Source organism: Hemitrygon akajei, chromosome 1 (genome assembly GCF_048418815.1).
Source record: "Hemitrygon akajei chromosome 1, sHemAka1.3, whole genome shotgun sequence".
NCBI lineage: Eukaryota > Metazoa > Chordata > Chondrichthyes > Myliobatiformes > Dasyatidae > Hemitrygon > Hemitrygon akajei.
In genome coordinates, this window is record NC_133124.1 from 5082124 (window position 1) to 5105554 (window position 23431).

The 23431-nt window shown below is 42.9% G+C and overlaps 1 protein-coding gene across 1 annotated transcript in view; it reads right to left on the reverse strand.

Moving 5' to 3' along the window:
- LOC140713847 (neural-cadherin) overlaps positions 1-23431 on the reverse strand; it is a 295732-nt gene that overhangs the window by 108096 nt on the left and 164205 nt on the right. Inside the window, exons 5-7 of the mRNA XM_073024473.1 lie at positions 20837-20948; positions 5190-5439; positions 1090-1232 (exon numbers count right to left, since the gene is read on the reverse strand). Coding sequence (XP_072880574.1) covers positions 1090-1232; positions 5190-5439; positions 20837-20948 — 505 coding nt within the window. The remainder of the gene's footprint in view (positions 1-1089; positions 1233-5189; positions 5440-20836; positions 20949-23431) is intronic.

Consider the following 23431-nt stretch of genomic DNA (forward strand, 5'->3'; position numbering starts at 1 on the left):
CATGTCTGTTCTGGAACTTTCACTGAGTTCTATCACAATGATGCAAATGACTTAGTTCTCATTGCTGGTTTGATGCAGACCAATTAACATAAGCCTATTGTCTTACATGAGCTCACGAGACCTCACTGTTTACTTTGTCACAAACAACTCTGACCCTTTAGGGAAGGCTAGGAAGTGGAGGTTAGCAATAAGCCTCTTGGGGATCTGGAATGTAAACCTCTGTCACAATGTGAACAAACCAGGCTTTAGATAGAACATAGCACATTACAGCACAGTACTGAATCAGAATCAGCATCAGCTTTTGTGTCACTGTCATATATGGTGAAATTTGTTGTCAAGTGGCAGTATGCAGGCCTCTCAACCCCACAATGTTGTGCTGACCTTTTAACCTACTCCACAATCAATCTAGCTCTTCCTCCCTACATAACCTCCATTTTCCTATCATTCATGTGTCTATCTAAAAGTTTCTTAAATTCCCTTAATGTACTGTTTGTATGTACCTGCCTCTATATCCAGCCCTGGTAGCATGTTCCGTATGCAAGAAACTACTTCTGACATCCCCCCTTTACTTTCCTCCAATCACCTTAAAATGATGCCCCCTCACATTAACCATTTCCACCCTGGGAAAAAGTCTCTGGCTGGTCACCCTGTCTATGCCTCTTACCATCGTGTACACCTCTATCAAGTTACTTCTTATCCCCCTTCTTCCCACAGAGAAAAGCCCTAGCTCACACAAATTATCATGCTCTCAAATCCAAGCAGCATCCTGGACAATCTCTTCTGCACCCTCTCTAAAGCTTCCACATCCTTCCTATAATGAGATGTCCAGAACTGAAGACAATATTCCAACTGTGGTCTAATCAGGATTTTACAGAGCTGCAACATTACTTCCCAGCTCTTGAACTCAATCCGCTCACTAATGAAGGACAATGCACTTTACACCTTCTTAACTACCTTTATCAACTAGCGAAACATCTTTGAGGGATCTATGGATGTGGACCCCAAGATCCCTCTGTTCATCCACACTGCCAAGAATCCTTCCAGTGACTTGCATTCTGCCTTCAAAACGCATCTTTTGTATAACTTTACCTTTTTGGCTGTCAAGCACAAAATTTTTCTCTTGGTTTCCACCGGTGATTGTGTAAATGACGTTGTCCCCATCAGGATCTTTGGCATGGACTGTAGCCACCAGGCTGTTGGGTCCAGCATCCTCAGAAAGAAATGTCTTATATCTGTGAATGATGGAGAGAGTCCATTAGATCCATTTGTGCTTTATTCTCACGTAAAATGAAGTATCCCAGGAGCAGGTCTGTTCCAGTAAGATGCAGCGTTGCTCCTCTGAGCTGAGTTTAGTCTCATCCTGGCAGTAGAGGAGGCCATGAACTGACAAGTTAGAATGGGAACGGGAAGTCAAATTGCAATGGGTGATCCTGCCGGAAATGTTAACTGTTTATTCATTTCCTTAGATGCTGCCTGACCTGCTGAGTTCCTCCAGCATTTTGTGTGTCTTGCTCTGGATTTCCAGACCTCCCATGGACAGTCCCCAGCCCAGCTGTGAAAGGAGGAAGGTTGGGCAAAGGGGCTAGCAACCCCACCTTGTAAAAACCCAGAGCTACAGAAACACCAACAGAAGCTCCAAAGACCTCATCGCTGGGAGAGAATGGATCTTAGAAGATGGGCTACACCTGGGGACAAGTCGAAAGGTTGGACTAAGGTAGAGAACTCTGGCAAGCTGCTGTCAGGGGACTATGCCTCAGTAAGAGTTATGGGCTTGTGTAAGTAAACAAGAACTCTGCATTTCCAGCATCTGCAGAATCTCTTGTGTTTATAATTTTCGAAACAATTAAGAATAGATTGTTACAAAGAAAGTGCTGGACAGGTAGACAGCTAATGTGCAAGGGCCACCATGAGGCAGGCGAAGAGTTCATCTTTCACAGTACAGAACATTATAGGGTTATATTCACAGGAAAAAAGAAAAACTTGCAGGAAACAGAGAAGAGAAAATGGAGTCACAAAGTCATAGAACACTACAGCACAGAAACCCTTCAGCCCATCTAGTCTGTGCTAGATTATTAATCTGCCTAGTCCCAGCAACCTGCACTTAGACCATACCTCTCCTAGCCATGTAATTATCCAAACTTCTCTTAAATGTTTGGATTGAATCACATCAGCATGTTGACAACCTCAAGATATCCAATGTGTTTTAAAGCCATTAAGCTGAATGTAGTCAATATGTAAGAAACCTGACAACCAATTTGCACATAGAAGTCCCATAGCCAGTAATAAGATAATTGTTGAATTAGATGGTTAGATTTGCAGTTTAAGAATTCATTGTCTGCTTGTATTTTATATTATTATTTATACATATGTAACTGCTTAGTATCTTTCCTGGTGATAACAGTATGTATATGCAATTGTTCAGTGTGTCCCCTAGTGCCCTAGTAGTTACAGATCTTTGCACAATTCTGGAAAGTTCTCTGGCATCACATTATCTGAATAACTCCCATCTACAAATTTTGAATGGTATGTTCCTTATCGATGATATAAAAAGAGCTGAACACGTAAGCTCACTAACTTTATTCTTCTTTTCTGTCCTTTGCTCTTAAGTACTCACCTCTTGCTATTTCCCATTTCCTATTCTCTTTGTTCTATCAATCTAAACATTGAAGAGAAGTTTGGACAATTTCATGTAGATTGGAGGCTTAATAAAATGATTGCGAAGCAACATGTTTCGTGTTACTTTCCTGACTTCTGAAGCAATCTTGGATCAAAAACTCAGAATCCAACATAATCAAAACCTAACAGATTTCTACAATGCAGGTTTGGAACAAACATTGGCCACAATATCAGGGAGATTTCAAAACTCCCACAGAATATTTTATATGTCATCTAAAAGTTGCTTCCAACTGTTTCAAACTGGATTTTGGGTTTGTGTTTTAGGATAGTTTTTAAACATGGCCACTCTGTTTCACAGAGCAGTGTTACTGAGACAATAGAACAGCTCAATTCAAAGTTGCCTTTTTACCAACTCATAGAGTTATAGAAACAGATTCTTCAACTCACCTGATCTGTGCTGAACTATTATTCTGCCCAGTTCTATTAACCTGTACCTGGACCATATCCATCCATACCCCTCCCATCAAACTTCTCTTAAATGTTGCAATTGAACCCACATCTACCACTTGCACTGACAGCTCATTCCACACTCTGTGAAAGCTCCCCTTAAACATTTCACCTTTCACCCTTAACCCACCTCTAGATCTAGCCTCACCCAACCTCAGTGGAAAAAGCCTGCTTGTGTTTATTCTGTCTATCTATTCCCCTCATAATTTTGTATACCTTTATCAAATCTCCCCTCATTCTCCTACACTGCAGGGAAAAATTCCTAGCCTATTCAATCTCTCCCTATAAATCAGATTCTCACATCCCGGCAAAATCCCTGTAAATTTCCTCTGTACTCTTTTAAACTTACTGACATCTTTCCTGTGGGTAGATGACCAGAACTGCACACAATACTCCAAATTAGGCCTCACCAATGAAAGCAGGAGAATGGGGTTGAGAGGAATAATAAATCAGCCACAATGGAACGGTGGAGCAGAGTCGATGGGCCGAATTGTCTAATTCTGCTCCTATGTCTTATGGACAAAACAGACTTACTTACTGGCCATTATGCTGCTGGTGTTTAGGGCAGCAATGAAGGTCCTCCATTTCTTTTTGTGTAGAAAGATTCTTCATTGCTGTTTCCATAACAATTTTGTTTTACCAGTAAAGGTTGTTAAACCTGAGCTGAGCCTCTGAACGTGGAGGACCAGTGGACCACTCTTTAGTCTGGCCTCTACCCTTTGAGCCAACATAGCTTGTCGGGTCATTGGGACACGAAGACTCCAAACCCTACGACAAGGTTGCTGTCCTCTTGGAGGACAACACAGACGAGATGGGCCAAAAATCCCGTTTCTGTATGACTCTATCAGTCATATACGACAATGTTATCAGAATAAGTGCAATTTAATCTAAGTTCTGCATCAAGAAACTGGAGTAACAGAAAAAAAAACATTGAGGGGTGTAAGGAACCATAGCATTTCTGTTTCCTCGACTTTACCAATGAATAGAGTGTTCTGTCTGAGAACATCTGTTTCTGATACTAACAGTTACAAAAAGGGAAGGAAAATCCTCCAGAATTATTGAAAGGAAAGAAAGGCATCAAGAGCATGCTAAATGTATAAAGTAATCCTTTGTGGGCACTACTTTTGAAACATTGAACAGTCTCATTAGGCTAAACACTGATGTTTTGCGCAGTGGAGACTCAGGATCACTTTAAAGATTCATTTTATGGTCTCATATGAACTTCGTTGCGGGAATGAATGTTCTGACTGATTCACTTGGGGATAGCAACCGTCTGGGTACCCGGCAGTATCTGGGCAAAGCTATTTTTTCCTGGATTGCTTCCAATTTAAATTGCAAACTCTCCGAGACTCCAGCTTCCACAGAATGTCACTCAGGGACACAAAATTCCCTGCCTCCAGAGCCGAGAAAATTGGTTGTAAACCTGCTCTTTTATTTATAAGACCACAAGACACAGGAGCAGAATTAGGCCATTTGGCCCACTGAGTCTGCTCTGCCATTTCATCATGGCTGACTTAATACCCCTCTCAATTTCATTCTCTTGTCTTCTCCCTGTAACCTATATTACCCTTAGTAATCAAGAACCTACCAAAATCTGCTTTAAATATACCAATGACTTGACCTCCATGGCTGTCTATGACAATGAATTTCACAGGTTCTCAACCCTCTGGCCAAAGAAATACCTCCTCATCTCTGTTCTAAATGGGCATCTCTCAATTCTGAGTCTGTGCCCTGTGATCCTAGACGCCTCAATTACAGGAAATATCTTCTCCACATCCACTCTATCTAGGCCTTTCAATATTTGATATGTTTCAATGAGATCCCTCCCTCATTCTTCTAAACTCCAGTGAGTACAGGGCCAGAGCCATCAAATACTCCTCATACATTCACCCTTTCATTCCTGAGATCATTCTCATTAAGTTCTTCTCCCTCCCCACTGCCAACACATCCTTTCTTAGAAATGGGCTCAAAATAGACTTTAACCAGTGAATTATAACACTGAGGTACATTTCCCTTCCCACCAGCTTAGATTTTTTCCCCTGCTCCCCAGTCAGAGGTTCACATACATATTCTGTGAAAATACAGGACTTTCATCATTGACGTTGGTTATCCTTATCCTCACTGATGCTGTCCCAGTCCGAGGAGGGTGGCCCTTGTCGACGGCGGTGACAGCAAATTCATACATATGGTTGGGCTGCTCATAGTCCAGTGGTTGCTTTGGGCTGACGAGTCCCTGGGGAGTGACGGCAAATTCAGCAGCCTGGGAGAAATAAGAGATCTCTGCATTGAGCCCCGTGTCACAATCCTGTGCCAACACTGTGTGTAAAACAAAACAGCACTTCAGTTACAGAACATGGAACAGTAAAGTACAGGAACAGGCCCTTTGGCCTACACCATGTGTAAAACAAAACAGCACTTCAGTTACAGAACATACAAATAGTACAGCACAGGATCAGGTACTTTGGTCCAAAATGTTGTGCTAGTCCACTTTGATTAATCATCAAATGGCCAACTAAACTAATCACTTCTGTTTACACTATGTCCATATCCCTCCATTTTCCTCACATTCATGAGCCTGTCTATTTTATTTTGTAATTTATTTTTTATTGAAGTTCATCATCAAACAAACATTTCCATAAGATGCATTTCAGACACTGTGCATATATATCATATGTTCGTATTTGTCACAAATGTCCACATAATATTTATCTGAGGTTTATGTGCCTGTCTAAACATCTCTTTAAAGTACCCAATGTATCTGCCTCCACCACCACCCCAGGCTGCGCATTCCAGACATCAACCAGTCTCTGTGTAAAAAACCCTACCTCTCACATCTCTTTCGAAATGATCCCCTTGCCTTAAATACATGCCCTCTGGTATTAGACATTTCAAACCTTTGTCTGCCTTCGGTTTAATTTTTGATAACTTTTTGTTTTTATACATTACTGCAAAATTGCAGTGAAGCATTAACACATCGTAGAAAGTGTTAAAAGTAAAATGGCCTCCAACTTAACATGCTTGGTTAATTTTTATTTATTTTCCTCCAGTTTTTCCTCTACAATCTAAATGTTGTTTGGCTGGACATTGCTCCACAATTCTGCCCAAATATTGGGGATGGTGTAAGATCTAATATAGGAACAGAATTAGGCTATTTGGCCTATTGAGCCTGCTCCACCATTCCATCACATCTCATTTATTATCCCTCTCAACCCCATTCTCCTGCCTTCTCCCCGTAACCTTTGACACCCTGACTAATCAACAATCAATCAGCCTTCACTTTAAATCTACCTAATGGCCTCTACAGTCATCTGTGGCAATAAATTTCAGAGATTTACCACCTCTGCCTAAAGAAATTCCCTCATCTCTGTTCTAAAAGGATGTCCTTGTATTCTGAGGCTGTGCCCTCTGGTCCTAGACTCCATAAGACAATAAGAAATGGGAGCAGAATTAGGCCATTTGGCCCATCAAGTCCGGTCCGCCATTCAATCATGGGTGATCCTCCTCAACCCCAGATCCCAGCCTTCTCCCCTTTGATGCCATGTCCAATCAAGAACCTATCAATCTCTGCCTTAAATATACCCAACAACCTGGCCTCCATAGCTGCATGTGACAAAAAATTCCACAAACTCACTACCATTCCTGTTTTGAAAGGGTGACCCTCTATCCTAAGGCTGTGCCCTCTTGTTCTAGACTCTCCCACCATGAGAAACTTCTTTTCCACATCCACTCTCTCTCAGCCTCTCAACATTCGAAAAGTTTCAATGAGATCCCCCCTCATCCTTCTGAATTCCAGTGAATATAAACCCAGACCCATCAAACGTTCCTTTTCATTCTTGGAATCCTTTTATTCCTGGAATCATCCTTGGAAACCTCCTGTGGACCCTCTCCAATGGCAGCACATCTTTCCTAAGATGAGGGGCCCAAAACTGTTCACAATACTCAAGGTGAGGCCTCACCAGTGCCTTATAAAGCCTCAGCATCACATCTTTGCTCTTGTATTCTAGACCTCTTGAAATGAATGCTAACATAGCATTTGCCTTCCTCACCACTGACTCAACCTGCAAGTTAACCTTCAGGGTGTTCTGCACAAGGACTCCCAAATCCCTTTGCATCTCAGATTCCTGGATTTTCTCCATTTGGAAAATAGTCCGCACATTTATTTCTACTACCAGAGTGCATGACCATGCGTTTTCCAACATTGTATTTCATTTGCCACTTTCTTGCCTATTCACCTAATTTGTCCAAGTTCTTCTGCAGCCGACCTGTTTCATCAACACTACCTGCCCCTCCGCCAATCTTCATATTATTGGCAAACTTGGCAACAAAGCCATCTGTTCCATTGTGTAAATCATTTATATACAGCAAAAAGAAGTGGTCCCAACACCGACCCCTGCAGAACACCACTAGTCACTGGCAGCCAACCAGAAAAGGATCCTTTTATTCCCACTCGTTGCCTCCTACCAATCAGCCAATGCTCTAACCATGTTAGTAACTTTCCTGTAATACCATGGGCTCTTAACTTGGTAAGCAGCCTCATGTGTGGCACCTTGTCAAAGGCCTTCTGAAAGTCCAAATATACAACATCTACTGCATCCCCTTTATCCATCCTACTTGTGATCTCCTCAAAGAATTCCAACAGGTTCATCAGGCAGGATTTTCACTAAATGAAACTATGCTGGCTTTGTACTATCTTGTCCTGTGTCACCAAGTACTCCATCACCTCAACCTTAACAATCGACTCTATCATCTTCCCAACCACTGAGGTCAGGCTAACTGGTCTATAATTTCCTTTCTGCTGCCTTCCTCCTTTCTTAAAGAGTGGAGTGACATTTGCAATTTTCCAGTCCTCTGACACCATTCCAGAGTCCAATGATTTTTGGAAGATCATTTCTAATGCCACCACAATCTCTAACGCTACCTCTTTCAGAACCCTCGGGTGCAGTTCATCTGGTCCAGGTGACTTATGTACCTTTAGGTCTTTCAGCTTTTTGAGCTCCTACTCTCTTGTAACAGTAACCGCACTCACTTCTCTCCCTTCACACACTACAACATCAGGCATACTGCTAGTGTCTTCCACAGTGAAGATTGATGCAAAATACCCATTTAGTTCATCAGCCAACTCCTTGACTCCCATTATTATTTCTCCAGCTTCATTTTATAGCAGTCCTATATCCACTTCATTTCTCTTTTATTTTTAACATACTTCAAAAAACTTTTACTATCACATTGATATCATTTGCTAGCTTACTTTAATATTTCATCTTTTCCCTTCTAATGACTTTTTAGTTGCTCTCTGTAGGTTTTTAAAAACTTCCCAATCCTCTATCTTCCCACTAATTTTTCCTTTGGTATATGCACTTACTTTTGCTTTTACAATAGCTTTGACTTCCTTTGTCAGCCACGGTTGTACTATTTTACCATTTGAGTATTTCTTCATGTTTGGAATACACACGTCCTGCACCTTCCTCATTTTTCCCAGAAATGCACACCATTGCTGCTCTGCTGACATCCCTGTCAGCATCTCCTTCCAATTTACTTTGGCCAACTCCTCTCTCATACCACTGTGATTCCCCTTACTCCACTGAAATACTGCTACATCAGACTTTACTTTCTCCCTGTCAAATTTCAAGTTGAACAGAATCATATTGTGATCACTGGTTCCTAAGGTTTCTTTTACCTTAAGCTCCCTAATCGCCTCTGGTTCATTACATAACACCCGATCCAGTATAGCTGATCCCCTAGTAGGCTCAATGACAAACTGCTCTAAAAGCCATCCCTTAGGCATTCAACAAACTCACTCTCTTGAAATCCATTACCAACCTGATTTTCCCAATTGACCTGCATGTTAAAATCTCCCACGACTATCATAACATTACACTTTTGACTCACCTTTTCTATTTCCTGTTGTAATCTGTGGTCCACCTCCCAGCCACTGTTGGGAGGCCTGTATATAACTGCCATCAATGTCCTTTTACCCTTGCAGTTTCCTAACTCAACCCACAAGGATTCAACATCTTTCGATCCTATGTCACATCTTTCAACTGATTTGATGCCATTCTTTACCAGCACAGCCACACCACCCCTTCTGCCTACCTTCCTATCCCTCCGATATAACGTGTAACCTTGGACGTTCAGCTCCCAAGTACAACCATCCTTCAGCCATGATTCAGTGATGGCCACAACATCTTACCTGGCATTCTGTAATATTGAAACAAGATCATCAACATTATTTCTTATACTCCGCACATTTAGATACAACACCTTGAGTACTGTATTTGCTATCCTTTCTGATTCTGTATCCCTAATGTTTTGATACTCACCTTGTTGGCTGCAACTAAGTTCCATCACCTGCCTGCCCTTCCTGACAATCTGACTGCACGTTATCTTTACTTTTTTACCATCTGTCCTATCCCGAGTCCTTCACTTCAGTTCCCATTCCCCTGTCAAATTAGTTTAAACCCTCCCCAACAGTTCTAACAAACCTGCCCACGAACATATTGGTCCCCCTCAGGTTCAGGTGCAACCCGTCACTTTTGAACAGGTCGTACCTCCCCCAGAAGAGATCCCAATTATCCAAGAACCTGAAGCCCTGCCCCCTGCACCAGCTTCTCAGTCACGCAATTATCTGTCAAATCACCCTGTTTCTGCCCTCACTGGCATGTGGCACAGACAGCAATCCAGAAATTACTATCCAGGAGGTCCAGCTTCTCAGCTTTCTACCTAGCTCTCTAAATTCTCTTTTCAGGACCTCATTGCTTTTCCTTCCTATGTCATTGGTACCAACATCTGGCTGCTCTCCCTCCCTCTCCAAAATGCTGTGGACATAATAGGAAATGTCCTCTCTACAACCACTCTATCTAGGCCTTTCAATATTTGTTTGGTTTCATTGAGATCCCCCAATCCCTCATTCTTCTAAACTCCAGCAAGAACAGGTCCCTGACAATTTGCCCCTTTCACCTCCTTTGAAACGACCCTCTCTCACCTTAATTGCAGGCCCTCTGATATTAGACATTTCAACGTTGGGAAAAATGATGTTCCCCATCTCCTCTATCCATGCTTCTCACAATCTTATAAATCTCTATCAGATCTCCCCTAAGATTCCGCCACTCCAGGGAAAACAACACAAGTTTGTCCAATCTCTCATGCCCTCTAATCCAGGAAGGTATGAAGGAAAGCACCAGCCACTGCATATATATCATAGAACGTAGAACAGGCCCTTTGGTCCACAGTGTTGCACCAATCTTTCAACCTACTCCAAGATCAATCAAATCCTTCCCTCCCACATAGGCCTATCACCCATGGGCCTATCTAAGAGTCTCTTAAATGTCCCTAATGTATCTGCCTCTATCACCACCCTGGCAGGGCACTCCACACACCCACCACTCTCTGTGTGAAGAACTTACCCTTGACATCTCCACTATATTTTTCTCCTTAAAATTCCGCCGTCTCAGATTCAGGATCCTTTATGTATCATAAGTAAATTGAAACATACGATGACACGTGTCATTTCTATTAACAACCAACACAACCCAAGGGGCAGCCCGCAAGTTTTGCCACACACTCCAACAGCAACATAGCATACTCACAATGTTTAACAGAGGCAACAGCAATGGAAAAAAAATAAACCCCTTTCTCTCCCACCCACCCACCCCTCCCCATCCACACAGGGAGGGAGGCCTCCAACCTCAGGATGGGCTAACTCTGCCCCTATATTCCATGGTCTTAAGTGCTCCTGATGCATCTGCCTCTATCACCACTCATGGCAGGGTGTTCCACATAGCCATCTCTCTCTGTGAAAAAAAATTCCTTTGATATTAACATTTACACTTTCCTACAAATGCCTTAAAATTATCCCCCTGGTATTAGCCATTTCCACCCTGAGCAAAAGTATCTGATTGCCCTTTCTACCTATACCTCTTGTCATCTTGTACACCTCTATCAGGTCACCTCTCATCCTCCTTCTCACCAAAGAGAAAAGCCCCAGCTTATTCAAAATGTCCTCATAAGCCATGCTCTCTATTCCAACAGCCCATCCTGGTAAATCTCTGCACCCTCTCTGAAGTTTCCACATCCTTCCTATAGTTGGGTGACCTGAACTGAACACAATACTCCAAGTGTGGTCTAACCAGGGTTAAATAGAGCTGCAAAATTACCTCCCCCCACCTTCATACCCTGACTCCTCAGCATTTTTTTCCAGGTCGGATGAAGGGTCTCGGCCTGAAGTGTCGACTGTTTATTTTTTTCCATAGATTCTCCTTGGCCTGCTGAGTTCCTCCAGCATTTTGTGTGTGTTACAACATCGTGGCTCTTGAACTCTGTCTCGCAACTAATGAAGGCCAACACTCCACTATATGCCTTGTTAGCCACCCTATCAACTCATGTGGCAAGTTTGAGAACGTGGACCCCAAGATCCCTTACAAGGATAATTTAGAAGTGAACTTAGCATATGCTATTGATTATCACAACACCATTTGCTAGCATAAAACATACACAGTACTGAGCTTCTTTACATTTATAGCTAAGGTGCCTAAGACTTTTGCACAGTACTGTATTTGTTAACGTGGAGTGAAGAGCGAATTTGTTAATCTGGCAAGAGCAAAGGATGTTGGGAATGGCGAGGGTGGAGCGCTGCTGGGGGAGTGTGGGACAGGTGGCAGAGAAGGAGTGCCAGGGACAGGACGTGGCACGTATGCAGACACACCCAGCCCTAAGACACCGGGCAAGGTCATTTGATCCTAAACAATTGGTTTACTGGTCAATACAGAATGTCTTTCGGTGCTTCCTGTTCCCTCCCCTCTCCCTTCCTCTTTTCCCAACCGTGATTCCCCTCTCCCTGCCTCCTTCCCACTCTCAGTCCACAATAGAGACCCGTATCAGAATCAGGTGTATCATCACTCACATATGTCATGAAATTTGTTGTTTTTCTGTGAGAGCAGTGTAGTGCAGTATATGAAATTGCTACAGTACTGTGCAAAAGTCTTGGGCCCCCTAGCTACGTACACAGTATGTGTCTAAGGCTTTGGTACAGCACTGTAAACTTTGTGAAGAACACACACATAACAACAACTAACTGGGGCACCATGGTTACATATCAGTCAGTGAGACCCTTTTACAGCTCGGGGCATCAGAGTTTGGAGTTTAGAGTTAAATTCCAACATCCTTCGTAAACAACACATGTGTTCTTCCCGTGACAGCGTGGGTTTCCAATCACAGTACATAGACATAACGGATAGTAGACTGTAAATTGCCTTGTGATTAGGTTAAATAGGTGGGTTACTGGGAGATGTGGATCATTGGGTTCTTCACACTGTATCTGTAAATAAATACAGAGACATGGAACATGGGTCATCAGGAAGGGCCACTGGGGATAGAGGCCTATGGTAGAGAGGAGTTGGCCAAAGGGATCAGGGGGTATGGAGAGAAAGCAGGTACAGGGTTCTGAGTTGGATGATCAGCCATGATCATACTGAATGGCGGTGCAGGCTCGAAGGGCCGAATGGCCTACTCCTGCACCTATTTTCTATGTTTAGGCCACCTTTGGAGAACTGTATAAAGTTTTCATTGCAACACTGTAAGAAGGATGTGGAGGCTTTGGTGAGGCGAGTGCGCGAAAGCTCACCGAGATACATTGAGTGGATGAATATTGAAGAGGGCCCATAGGAGGCTCAGGAGAATTATCCTGGGGATGAAAGGGTTAACACATGGGAAGTGTTTAATGGCTCTGGACCTGTACTCACTGGAGTTTAGAAGGATGGTGGTGGGGGTGGAGGCAATCTCATTGAAACTTATCAAATATTGAAAGACCTAGATAGAGTGGATGCAGCGAATATGTTTCCTATGGTGGGTGAGTCTAGAACCAGAGAACACAGCCTCAGAATAGAGGGAGGCCATTCAGAACAGTGGAGAGGCAGAATTTCTCAAGCCCGAGAGTGGTGAATCTGTGGAATTCATTGCTACAGGTGGCTGTGGTGGCCACGTCACTGGGTATGTTTAAATGGAGGTTGATAAGTTCTTGATGGGCAGCATTTCAAAGCACGAGGAGAAGTTGAGTTGAGAGGGATAATATATCAGACATGATTGAATGGCAGAGCAGACCCATTGGGCTGAATGGCCTAATTCTGATCATAGTCTTATGGAATTTACTGCCAGAGGAAGTGGTATATGTGCATATTTAAAAATATCCGCAACATTTAAATAAAAACATTTGGGCAGGTTCGTATACAGGAAAGGTTTAGAAAGACGTAGGCAAAATGCAGGTAATTGTGGGATGAGGAAAATTCCTACAACTGTTAAAATTAGAAATTATAATAACACCAACTTTGACCGCCAACCTCTGACAAAAATGCCATTCAGTCTATTTTAATTGCCAGCACTAACACTTCTTGCCTCTTAATATTATAAGAAAGTCAAAGCATATTTTGTACGTATATTTTTAACGTAGGTAGACTGTGGACCTGTGCCCATTGGGATTGTAAACTGAGATTCCTCAAACTCGTTTAGCATAATGAGCCAAAAGGGAAGGATGTTCCTCCTGTTACATGTTGAATTTATTCAACAGTGCACTCTGCTTCAGTACCTGCCTTTGGCTAAGATTGATTAACTCATCTTCATTCGCCCAACTGCATCAAAGCCTCTGTTGTTTAACGACGTGATGAGAAGGAGAAGCCAAAGGGCCTGGTAAATCACCAGAAGGCTGCTCTTTGTGAATTATTTTTCCGTTGTCACAAGATCACAAGACAAAGGAGCAGAAGTAGGCCATTTGGCCCATCGAGTCTGCTCTGCCACTCCACCCTGAGCTAAACTATTCTCCCGTCTAGTTCCAATTTCCGGCTTTTTTCCCATATCCCTTGATACCCTGACTAATCAGATACCTGTCAATCTCCTCCTTTAAAAACCTTCAATGATTGGGCCTCCACAGCTGTATGTGGCAGTGTATGCTCAGTGGCCATTTTATTAGGTACACTTGTACACCTGCTCGTTAATGCAAATATCTAATCAGCCAATCATGTGGCAGCAACCTAATACATGAAAGTCTGGAGACATGGTTAAGATGGTCAGGTCTTGTTTGGACCAAAAATCATAAAAAGGAAGACGTGTGATCCAAGTGACTTTGACCATGGAATGATTGTTGGTGCCAGATGAGTATCTCAGAAACTGCTGATCTCCTGGCGATTTTCACACACAACTGTCTCGAGAGTTTACAGAGAAAGGTGTGAAAAACAAAAAAAAATCCAGTGAGAAGTGGTTCTGTGGCCAAAAACGAGTAGCCAGACTTGTTCAAAATGACAGGAGGGCAACAGCAACTCAAATAACCACGCGGTACAACAGTGGTGTGCAGAATAGCATCTCTGGACGCACAAATATCGAACTTTGACGTGAATGTGTACAGCAGCAGAAAGCCACAAACATACACTCTTTGGCCACATTATTAGGTACAGGACAAAACTTATAGAGTGGTCACAGAGTGTATATAAAAACACTCCTTGTCATTGGATGAAAGAACATAGAACATTGCAGCACAATACACGTACAATGTTGTGCTGACCATTTAAGATCAATCTAACATCATAGCCCTCCATTTTCCTTTGATTCCTTTGCCTACGTAAGGGTCTCCTGAATGTCTCAATATGTAGGTGGATTGGGAAAACCAGGCTGGTGCTCAATCCCAAGAGAGGGAACTTTAAGAATGCCTACAAGATGGCTTTTTAGAGCAGCTTGTGATTGAGTCTACCAGAGGAAAGGCAATTTTGAACTAGATGTTGTGTAATGAACCAGGTTTGTTTAAGGAGCTTAAGGTAAAGGAACCCTTAGGAAACAATGGTCATAATATGATAGAATTCACTGTGCAGTTTGAGAAGGAGAAGCTAAAGTCAGTGTTACCGTGGAGTAAAGGGAATTACAGAGGTATGAGAGAGGAGCTGGCCAAAGCTGACTGGAAGAGGACTCTAGCAGGGATGATGGCAGAACAGCATTGCCTGGTGTTCAGGGGGAAATTTGGAAGGCTCAGGATAAATACATCCCAAAAACGATGAAGTATTCTAAAGGGAGGATGAGGCAACCGTGGCTGACAAAGAACGTCAAAGATAGTATACAAGCAAAAGAGAGGCCATATAATAAAGCAAAAATTAGTGGAAAGTTAGAGTATTAGGAATCTTTTAAAAACCAACAGAAGGCAACTGAAGAAGCCATAAAAAAGATTAAATATAAAGGTAAGCTAGCCAACGATATAAAAGAGGATACAAGAAGTTTTTCAGATATATAAAGAGTAAAGGAGAGGTGAGAGTGGATATTCAGCCACTGGAAATGACACTGGAGAGGTAGTAAAGGGGGATAAATATATGGCAGATGAACTTAGGTATTTTGCATTAGCTTTCACTAAGGAAATTCAAGAGTGTGAAGAGGCAGAAGAGAGAGCGGCTACAATTACTCAGGAGAAGGTGCTTGGGAAGCTGAAAGGTCCGAAGGTAGGTAAGTCACCTAAGCCAGATGAGAGGGATTGTCGAGGCATTAGTAATGATCATTCAAGAATCCCTAGATTCTGGAATGGTTCTGGAGGACTGGAAAACTGCATAAACAAAGAGGGAGGTAGAAGAAAGGAAATTATAGGCCAGTTAGCCTGACTTCAGTGGTTGGAAAAATGTTGGAGTCCATTATTAATGATGAGGTTTCAGGGTACACGGAACATAGAAATCTACAGGAGATTACAGGCTCTTCAGCCCACAGTGTTTTGCCGACCATGTAACCTACTCTAGAAACTGCCTAGAATTTCCCTACCTCATAGCCCCCTATTTTTCTAAGCTCCATGTATCTATCTAAGAGTCTCATAAAAGACCCTATTGTATCTGCCTCTACCACCGTCGCTGGCAGTGTATTCCACGCACCCACCTCTCTCTGTGTGAAAAACTTATCCCCCCTGTACATACTTCCAAGCACCTAAAAATTATGACCCCTCATGTTAGCCATTTCAAGCCCTGGGGTAAAGACTCTGGCTATCCACACAATCAATGCCTCTCATCATCTTGTACACCTCTATCAGGTCACTAGGGGAACTAGATCTGCACTAGGTGCCTGCGCTGATTTTGTTTGTTTACAGTCAATCAAAAAAAACATGGCAGCGTACACTGGATGAATTCCTCCATTGATAACTGGAACTAACACACAGTTTTATAGCATTGTTAGTGTTCTAATTTATTCTGTATTTCATTTAAGTACATAATTTGTTACTCAGTTAAACTTTTTTATACCCTTTTCAATATTTCCATGAAACTTTGACTAATTAGAGCAGCTGCTGACTTGGGCCAAAATGCACTGGTCCCGATGTGTCCCAATTAACCAGAACCCACCATGTTTTCAATTCAACAGATTTCACTGTGCATCTGTTTGAGATAAACACCACTATCAGCATGGTGCTGGCAACAAACGTACTGTTTAACAGTTGAAATTAATGCACTTTAAAATGAAATCTGACGTCCCTTCAGCTGAACTGACAAACTATTTGGAAGTTTCAAATTATAAGGAAAATATTTCAGCAAATTTGAAATGCCACCTCATTAAAAAAGTTAGCTGATGTCAGAACTTCACTTTAATTTGAACAATTTAATATTTTTTCTTTGACATGGGTAATCCTTCATTAAGCATTCCTTTTAATGGTGTAATAAGGTTTAATTAAATGTACTTTTCCAAGATTGCCTTCTCTATAAACTCAAATCTCATTTATTCGGACATGAATGAAGCACAGCCAATTGAGGCAACGTTGACATTTCTAGTTCAAAGTGCCCTGAAAATAATCAAAGGAGGATCTTCCATCATTAAAGCAACTGCTGGCTTTGTCACCGTTGTAAGAAAACTCACTTCACTTCGCCTTTGACAGATTGGCATCAATAAAAGGCAAAATCTTTGGTCTTTGTTGATGAATATGAAAGCCTTAAATCTTACAAACAAATAACTTTCAGCCCTTGCAGATGTGTCAACATTCAAATCACAGCAGCTAGAACAGAGCCTGAATAAGGAACCCAGACGAGATTTTAACAAGAGGTCGTTCCACATACATCTCTGGGATCCCTCGCTAATCAAATCGCTGCACCCACCAGACTCCCATTATAACCAGATCCACAATTTGCCAGAATATTTTAAACAGGATCTGAATATGTTCACTTTACAATCAAAGTTCAAGGTAAATTTATTATTAAAGTACATCTACATCATCATATACAACCCTGAGATTCATTTTCTTGTTGGCATACTTAATAAATCTATAGAATAGTAACCATACCAGAATAAATGAAAGACCAGCCAACTAGGGCAAAGACAACAAACTGTGTAAACAACAATAATAGAGTCACAGAAAATTACAGCCACAGAAACAGGCCTTACAGCCCATCTAGTCCACACTGAAACTGCACCCGGACCACAGCCCTCCATACCCCTACCATCCATGTACCTATCCAAAATTCTCTTATGTGTTGAAATCGAGCTCACATGCACCACTTGTGCTGATAGTTCATTCCACACTCTCACGACTGTCTGAGCGAAGAGGTTTCCCCTAAAGTTCCCCTTAAATTTTTCACCTTTCACCCTTAACCCATGATCTCTAGTGGTAGTCCCAGCCAACATTTGTAAATAAATAAAGAATAAATATCAAGAACATGAGATGAAGAGTCCTTGAAAGTGAGTCCACAGGTTGCGGGAACAGTTCAGTGTTGGGGCAAACACGAGGAAATCTGCAGATGCCGGAAATTCAAGCAACACACACAAAATGTTGGTGGAACACAGCAGGCCAGGCAGCATCTATAGGAAGAAGCACTGTTGATGTTTCGGGCCAAGACCCTTTGTCAGGACTAACTGAAAGGACAGATACTAAGAGATTTGAAAGTAGGAGGGGGAGGGGAAATGCAAAATGATAGGAGAAGACTGGAAGGGGTGGGGTGAAGCTGAGAGCTGGAAAGGTGATTGGCAAAAGGGATACAGAGCTGAAGAAGGGAAAGGATCATGGGACGGGAGGCCTAGGGAGAAAGAAAGTGGGAGGGGAGCACCGGAGGGAGATGGAGAACAGGCAGAGTGATGGGCAGAAAGAGAGAAAAAAAAGGAGGGGGGGAGAAAACTAAATATATCAGGGATGGGGTAAGAAGCGGAGGAGGGGCATTAACAGAAGTTAGAGAAGTCAATGTTCATGCCATCAGGTTGGAGGCTACCCAGCCGGTATATAAGGTATTGTTCCTCCAACCTAAGTGTGGCTTCATCTTGACAGTAGAGGAGGCCATGGATAGACATATCAGAATGGGAATGGGACGTGGAATTAAAATGTGTGGCCACTGGGAGATCCTGCTTTCTCTGGCGGACAGAGCATGTTGGGGTAAGTGAGGTTGAGTGAAGTTATCCTCTCTGGTTCAAGAGACTGATGAATGAGGAGTAGTAACTGATCTTGAACTTACACTAATGTGTCAAATGTAAACATCGGAAACATTCATTTAAATTTAATTTTATTTAGATATACAGCATGGAACAGGCTGTTCCATCCCAACAAGCTGGCACATATTTACCCACCTATTTAATCCTGCCTAATCATAGGTTCCTTAAGGTTGCCATAGCTACAGGAGGTAGTGGGGATAAGTTCCTATTAAATGCTCCCAATGACATGCACCTCAAACAGCCTCTGACAATCAAGTCCAGTTCCTGACCTTCATGTGTGGCTTAACTACTAAGCCCAGTGGAACCGTTTCTACTGACAGGAGAAGGGACACAGGTGGGTTATTGATTCTTTAAACCCAGTTGTTTCAGGCAGATGGGACTCGTCAGCCATGGTTGCCAGCACATCTTGGAGAAGGAAAACTCTGACCTGGAACCTCTGCTGCCTTGCGGCTCTACCCACTCATGGGGAAGGCTTCGGGAGTGAGCCGAAAGCAGTCCTACACTGAGTTCAATGCTGACTGGCAACTCGTACAAAGTTGCTGCTACCAGACTGTGTCGGTCTCTGGCTTCCTTTGGGTTCATCAGATGCATGAAGAGGGAGTGCTTGCTACACGGGCATCAGCTTCCTCTCCATATTGTACTTGCATGTCATGTAGACAGCAACATCCATGACCGACCTCAGCCAAGGACAATTTACATTGACTAATTAACCTACTAACTTTGGACTGTGGGAAGGAACTGAGCATCGGGTGGAAACTTACTCAGCCAGGGGGAGAACATACCAACTTCTTACAGAGGATGCCAAAGTTGGACTCCGAGCTCAGATGCCCTGAGATGTAATACCGCCATGCCACCATGGTGCCATACACAGAGGCTGTGCAGTTTGATGACTTAGTTCCAGAAAATGGTATTTAATTAAAATGTAACCAGTCATACAATTCTGAAGTAATTGAATATCATGCCCCATAGCATATTTATAAATACTTTCATTTCAAGAATAACTTCTGTTTCAATCACCACTTATAACATATTAACAGTTCTACAGTCTGAGCAGAAGACCAGTAAACATAGGAGTGGAATTAGGCCATTTGGCCCATTGAGTCTGTTCCGTCATTTGATCATGGCTGATTTATTATCCCTCTCAACCCAATTCTCTTGCCTCCTCCCTGTAACCTTTGACAGCATTACTAATCAAGAACCTATCAACCTCCACTTTAAAAACACTCAACAACTTGGTCTCAGTAGATGCCTGTCGTAATGAATTCCACAGATTCACCATCCTCTGGCTAAAGAAATTCTTCCTCATCTCTGTCTAAGAATGACTATTTATGGCCAAGTTTGGCATTTGTCTTCCCTCAATTACCACTCATTTTTTTACTCTCCTTTCTAGAAAATAATACACTATAAAAACATAACTTTATAACTTCTGTAATGTATATACAAAAAAACACTTGCTGGCCTTCTTACACTAGTTGCAGTTGAGTTCTGGCGGGCATTATTCCACAGTATAAATCCCAGATGAAGTTATTTATCTCTCGCTCCAAACTGCTGATCAGTCAAAAAGAGACAAAAAGTAATAATTTGGAAGTGCCAAGCTGGAACCTGCTCCACATTGTCTAGAAAGAGTGAGAGAAGCATGGCTCTACACTAACCTGATCTGTAGGGCAGTATAAAACCTTAACACACGGTAGCAGAGTTTCTTCAGACCGTGAGACCGGAAGACATAGGAGCAGGATTAGACTATTTGGCCCATCGAGTCTGCTCCACCATTCCATCATGACTGATTTATTTCTCTCTCTCTGGCATTTTCCCATTCTCTCCATAATCAAAACCCTATCAACCTCCGCTTTAAATATACCCAAAGACGTGGCCTCCACAGCCGTCTGTAGCAATGAATTCCGCAGACTCACCACCCTCTGGCTACAGAAGTTCCTCCTCATCTCTGTCCTAATGGACGTCCCTCTATTCTGAGGCTGTGTCTTCTGGTTCTAGACTCTCCCACTATAGGAAACTTTCTCTCCACATCCACTCCACCTAGCCTTTTCAATATTCAATAGGTTTCAATGAGATCCCCCCCTCATTCTTCTAAACTCCTGCAAGTACAGGCCCAGAGCCGTTAAACGCTCTTCATATGTTAATCCTGGGAACAGTCTCGTGAATCTCCTCTGGACCATCTCCAATGTCAGCACATCTTTTCTTAGATAAGGGGCCCAAGGCTGCTCTCAATACTCCAAGTGCAGTCTGAGCAATGCCTTATAACAACTCATCTTTATGTCCTGGCTGTTTTAAGAAACGTACGTACAACCTTGCAGCAAAGAGGTTCCAATGGGAATGTTCTCGGGAATGTTATCACAGCTGTAGATAGAATGCAGGAACTCCGGTGTGCAGTCGTTTTCATCAGTGATGTGGATTACCACCTGGAAAAAAGATCAGTCAACAGTGGAAATCAGAAGCTAAGCAGGGTAACATGGAATTTGTTTGACCTGTCTGATTTATTTAATTAGAGGTACAGTGTGGAACAGGCCCTTCTTGGCCAATGAGAAGCACCACCCCGAAACCCACCTATTTAGTTTCTTCATTCATCATGTATGACATGGGCTTTCCATGATCACGATTGTTCTTGGATAATTTTACTACAGAAATGGTTTGCCATTGCCTTCTTCTGGGCAGTGTCTTTACAAGACAGATGACCTTAGCCATTATCAATACTCTTTAGAGATTGTCTGCCTGGCGTCAGTGGTCACATAACCAGGACTTGTGATCTGCACCAGCTGCTCATATGACCATCCACCACCTGCTCCCATGACTTCATGTGACCCTGATCGGGGGCTAAGCAGGTGCTACACCTTGCCCAATGGTGACCTGGAGGCTAGTGGAGGGAAGGAGCACCTTACACCTCCTTTGGAAGAGATGTATCGCCACCTGTTTAACACTAACCTAACTGCAGCACAGCTGGCGGTCCCCCTACCCTGTTGAGATAGGAACGTGCCTGTCTTAACATGCGAAGGCAAGTGAGCCCCAGTGAAGTGGGCAGATGAAATCAACAGTGAGATCCAACGGCCAGGAAGGTGGTCCTGTAACGTTTCGTACAGGGCGAAGGACATGACAAGGCATGGAAAAAGTCACAGTCATCCACTGTAAACAAGGAAGACCCCAGTTTGTGATGACTACTCGTACCACTGGAGGTTGAGAGACAGGAGCTGCCCCAGTGCAATGGCTTTTCCACTTCAAAAACTTTCCTGCTCAGGTATTGGATACAACGGACAACAGTTAATCGCAGGACAATTTACCATGACCAATTAACCAACTACCAGTACGTCTTTGGCCTTTGGGAGGAAATGGCCGTGGTTTACGAAAACACCTTACAGGGAGCTCCAGAAGTGAACTCCAACCTGCAACGGCCCAAGCTGTATCAGAGTCTCACAAACCCCTAATGTGGCCAAGTACAGTTTGTTCTGACAAGGTGATTTTGACCTGAAACATTGCTTTTTCCCCATAGCATTCACAGATGTTCTTCTGCACACCACTGTGTCATTATTTGAGTTACTGTCACCTCTGTGTTAACTTGGCCATTCTCCTCTGACCTCTCTCATTAACAAGGTGCTTTCACCCACAGGAATGGATGTTATTTTGTTTTCCACCATCCTCTGTAAACTCCAGACACTATATTGTGTGGAAATCCCAGAAAATCAGCAGCTTCTGAGATACTCAAACCACCCTGCCTGGCACCAACAATCGGTCCATGGTCAAAATCACTTAGATTACATTTTTTCCCCATTCTGATACTTGGTCTGAACAGATTTTTGTGCACCACATTTTCTGAGGAAACAGAATGTGTAACGGGAGAGAGAGTTTAAAAAGGCAGTTTGCACATTTTTCATGCCACAGTTCCCATGGAGACTTTGCATTGCATAGAGGGAGAGAGAGATTAAAAGAGCAAATGGGGGCAGTTGGCAAATTTAGTGTGCCCAGTTCCCAAGGAGACACTCAATTGTGGATAATTAGGCACTTGGCAAGGTCCAATAAAACGAAACAAGAGAAAATCTGCAGATGCTGGAAATCCAAGCAACACACACAGGATGGAGGAACTCAGCAGGCCAGGCAGCATCTTTGGAAAAGAGTAAACAGTCAACACCTTGGCCTGAAGCAATAACTGTTTACTCTTTTCCATAGATGCTGTCTGGTCTGCTGAGTTCCTCCAGCATTATGTGTGTGTTGTTCCAATAAAAAGAAGTTAGATTTAAGCGGAGCAGCTATTGTGGGAACAGCCATCTGTATGAGTGGGCCAACGTTAAAGTGGGGATTAGAGAATCTGGCTCATCGAGGCTTTGCTGAAGAGTGATGGAAGCTGTAGATTTTTTTTGTTGCTTGTTCTTTCTTTTATTCTTCCTTATTGCCCGTTTAGAGCACTGAGAATGCCAGGCTGTATGGTGGAAAGCTCCTCTTGCGGATGTGGGAAGGCAGGGAGACCGCCAGAGTCCCTAAAGACTACACCTGTAAGAAGCATATCCAGCCATAGCTTCTAACACTCCAAGTTAATGAATTTGAGCTCTGATGAACTCTGGCATTCTGAGGCATTCAAGGCTGGCGACCCAGGGCTGTACCAGAAAACCAGGTATGATTTACGGAGGGCTATTTCAAGGGTGAAGAGACAATTTCAAATGAGGTTGGAGGTGACATCAGACGTACGACAACTCTGGCAGGATTTGGAAGACATTACTTCCTACAAAGTGAAACCCAATAGCATTAATGGCAGTGATGTTTCACTACCAGATGAACTCAACACCTTCTATGCCCACTTTGAAAGGGAGAATATAACTACAGCTGTGAAGATCCCTGCTGCACCCAGTGACCCTGTGATCTCTGTCTCAGAGGCCGATGTTAGACTGTCTTTAAAGAG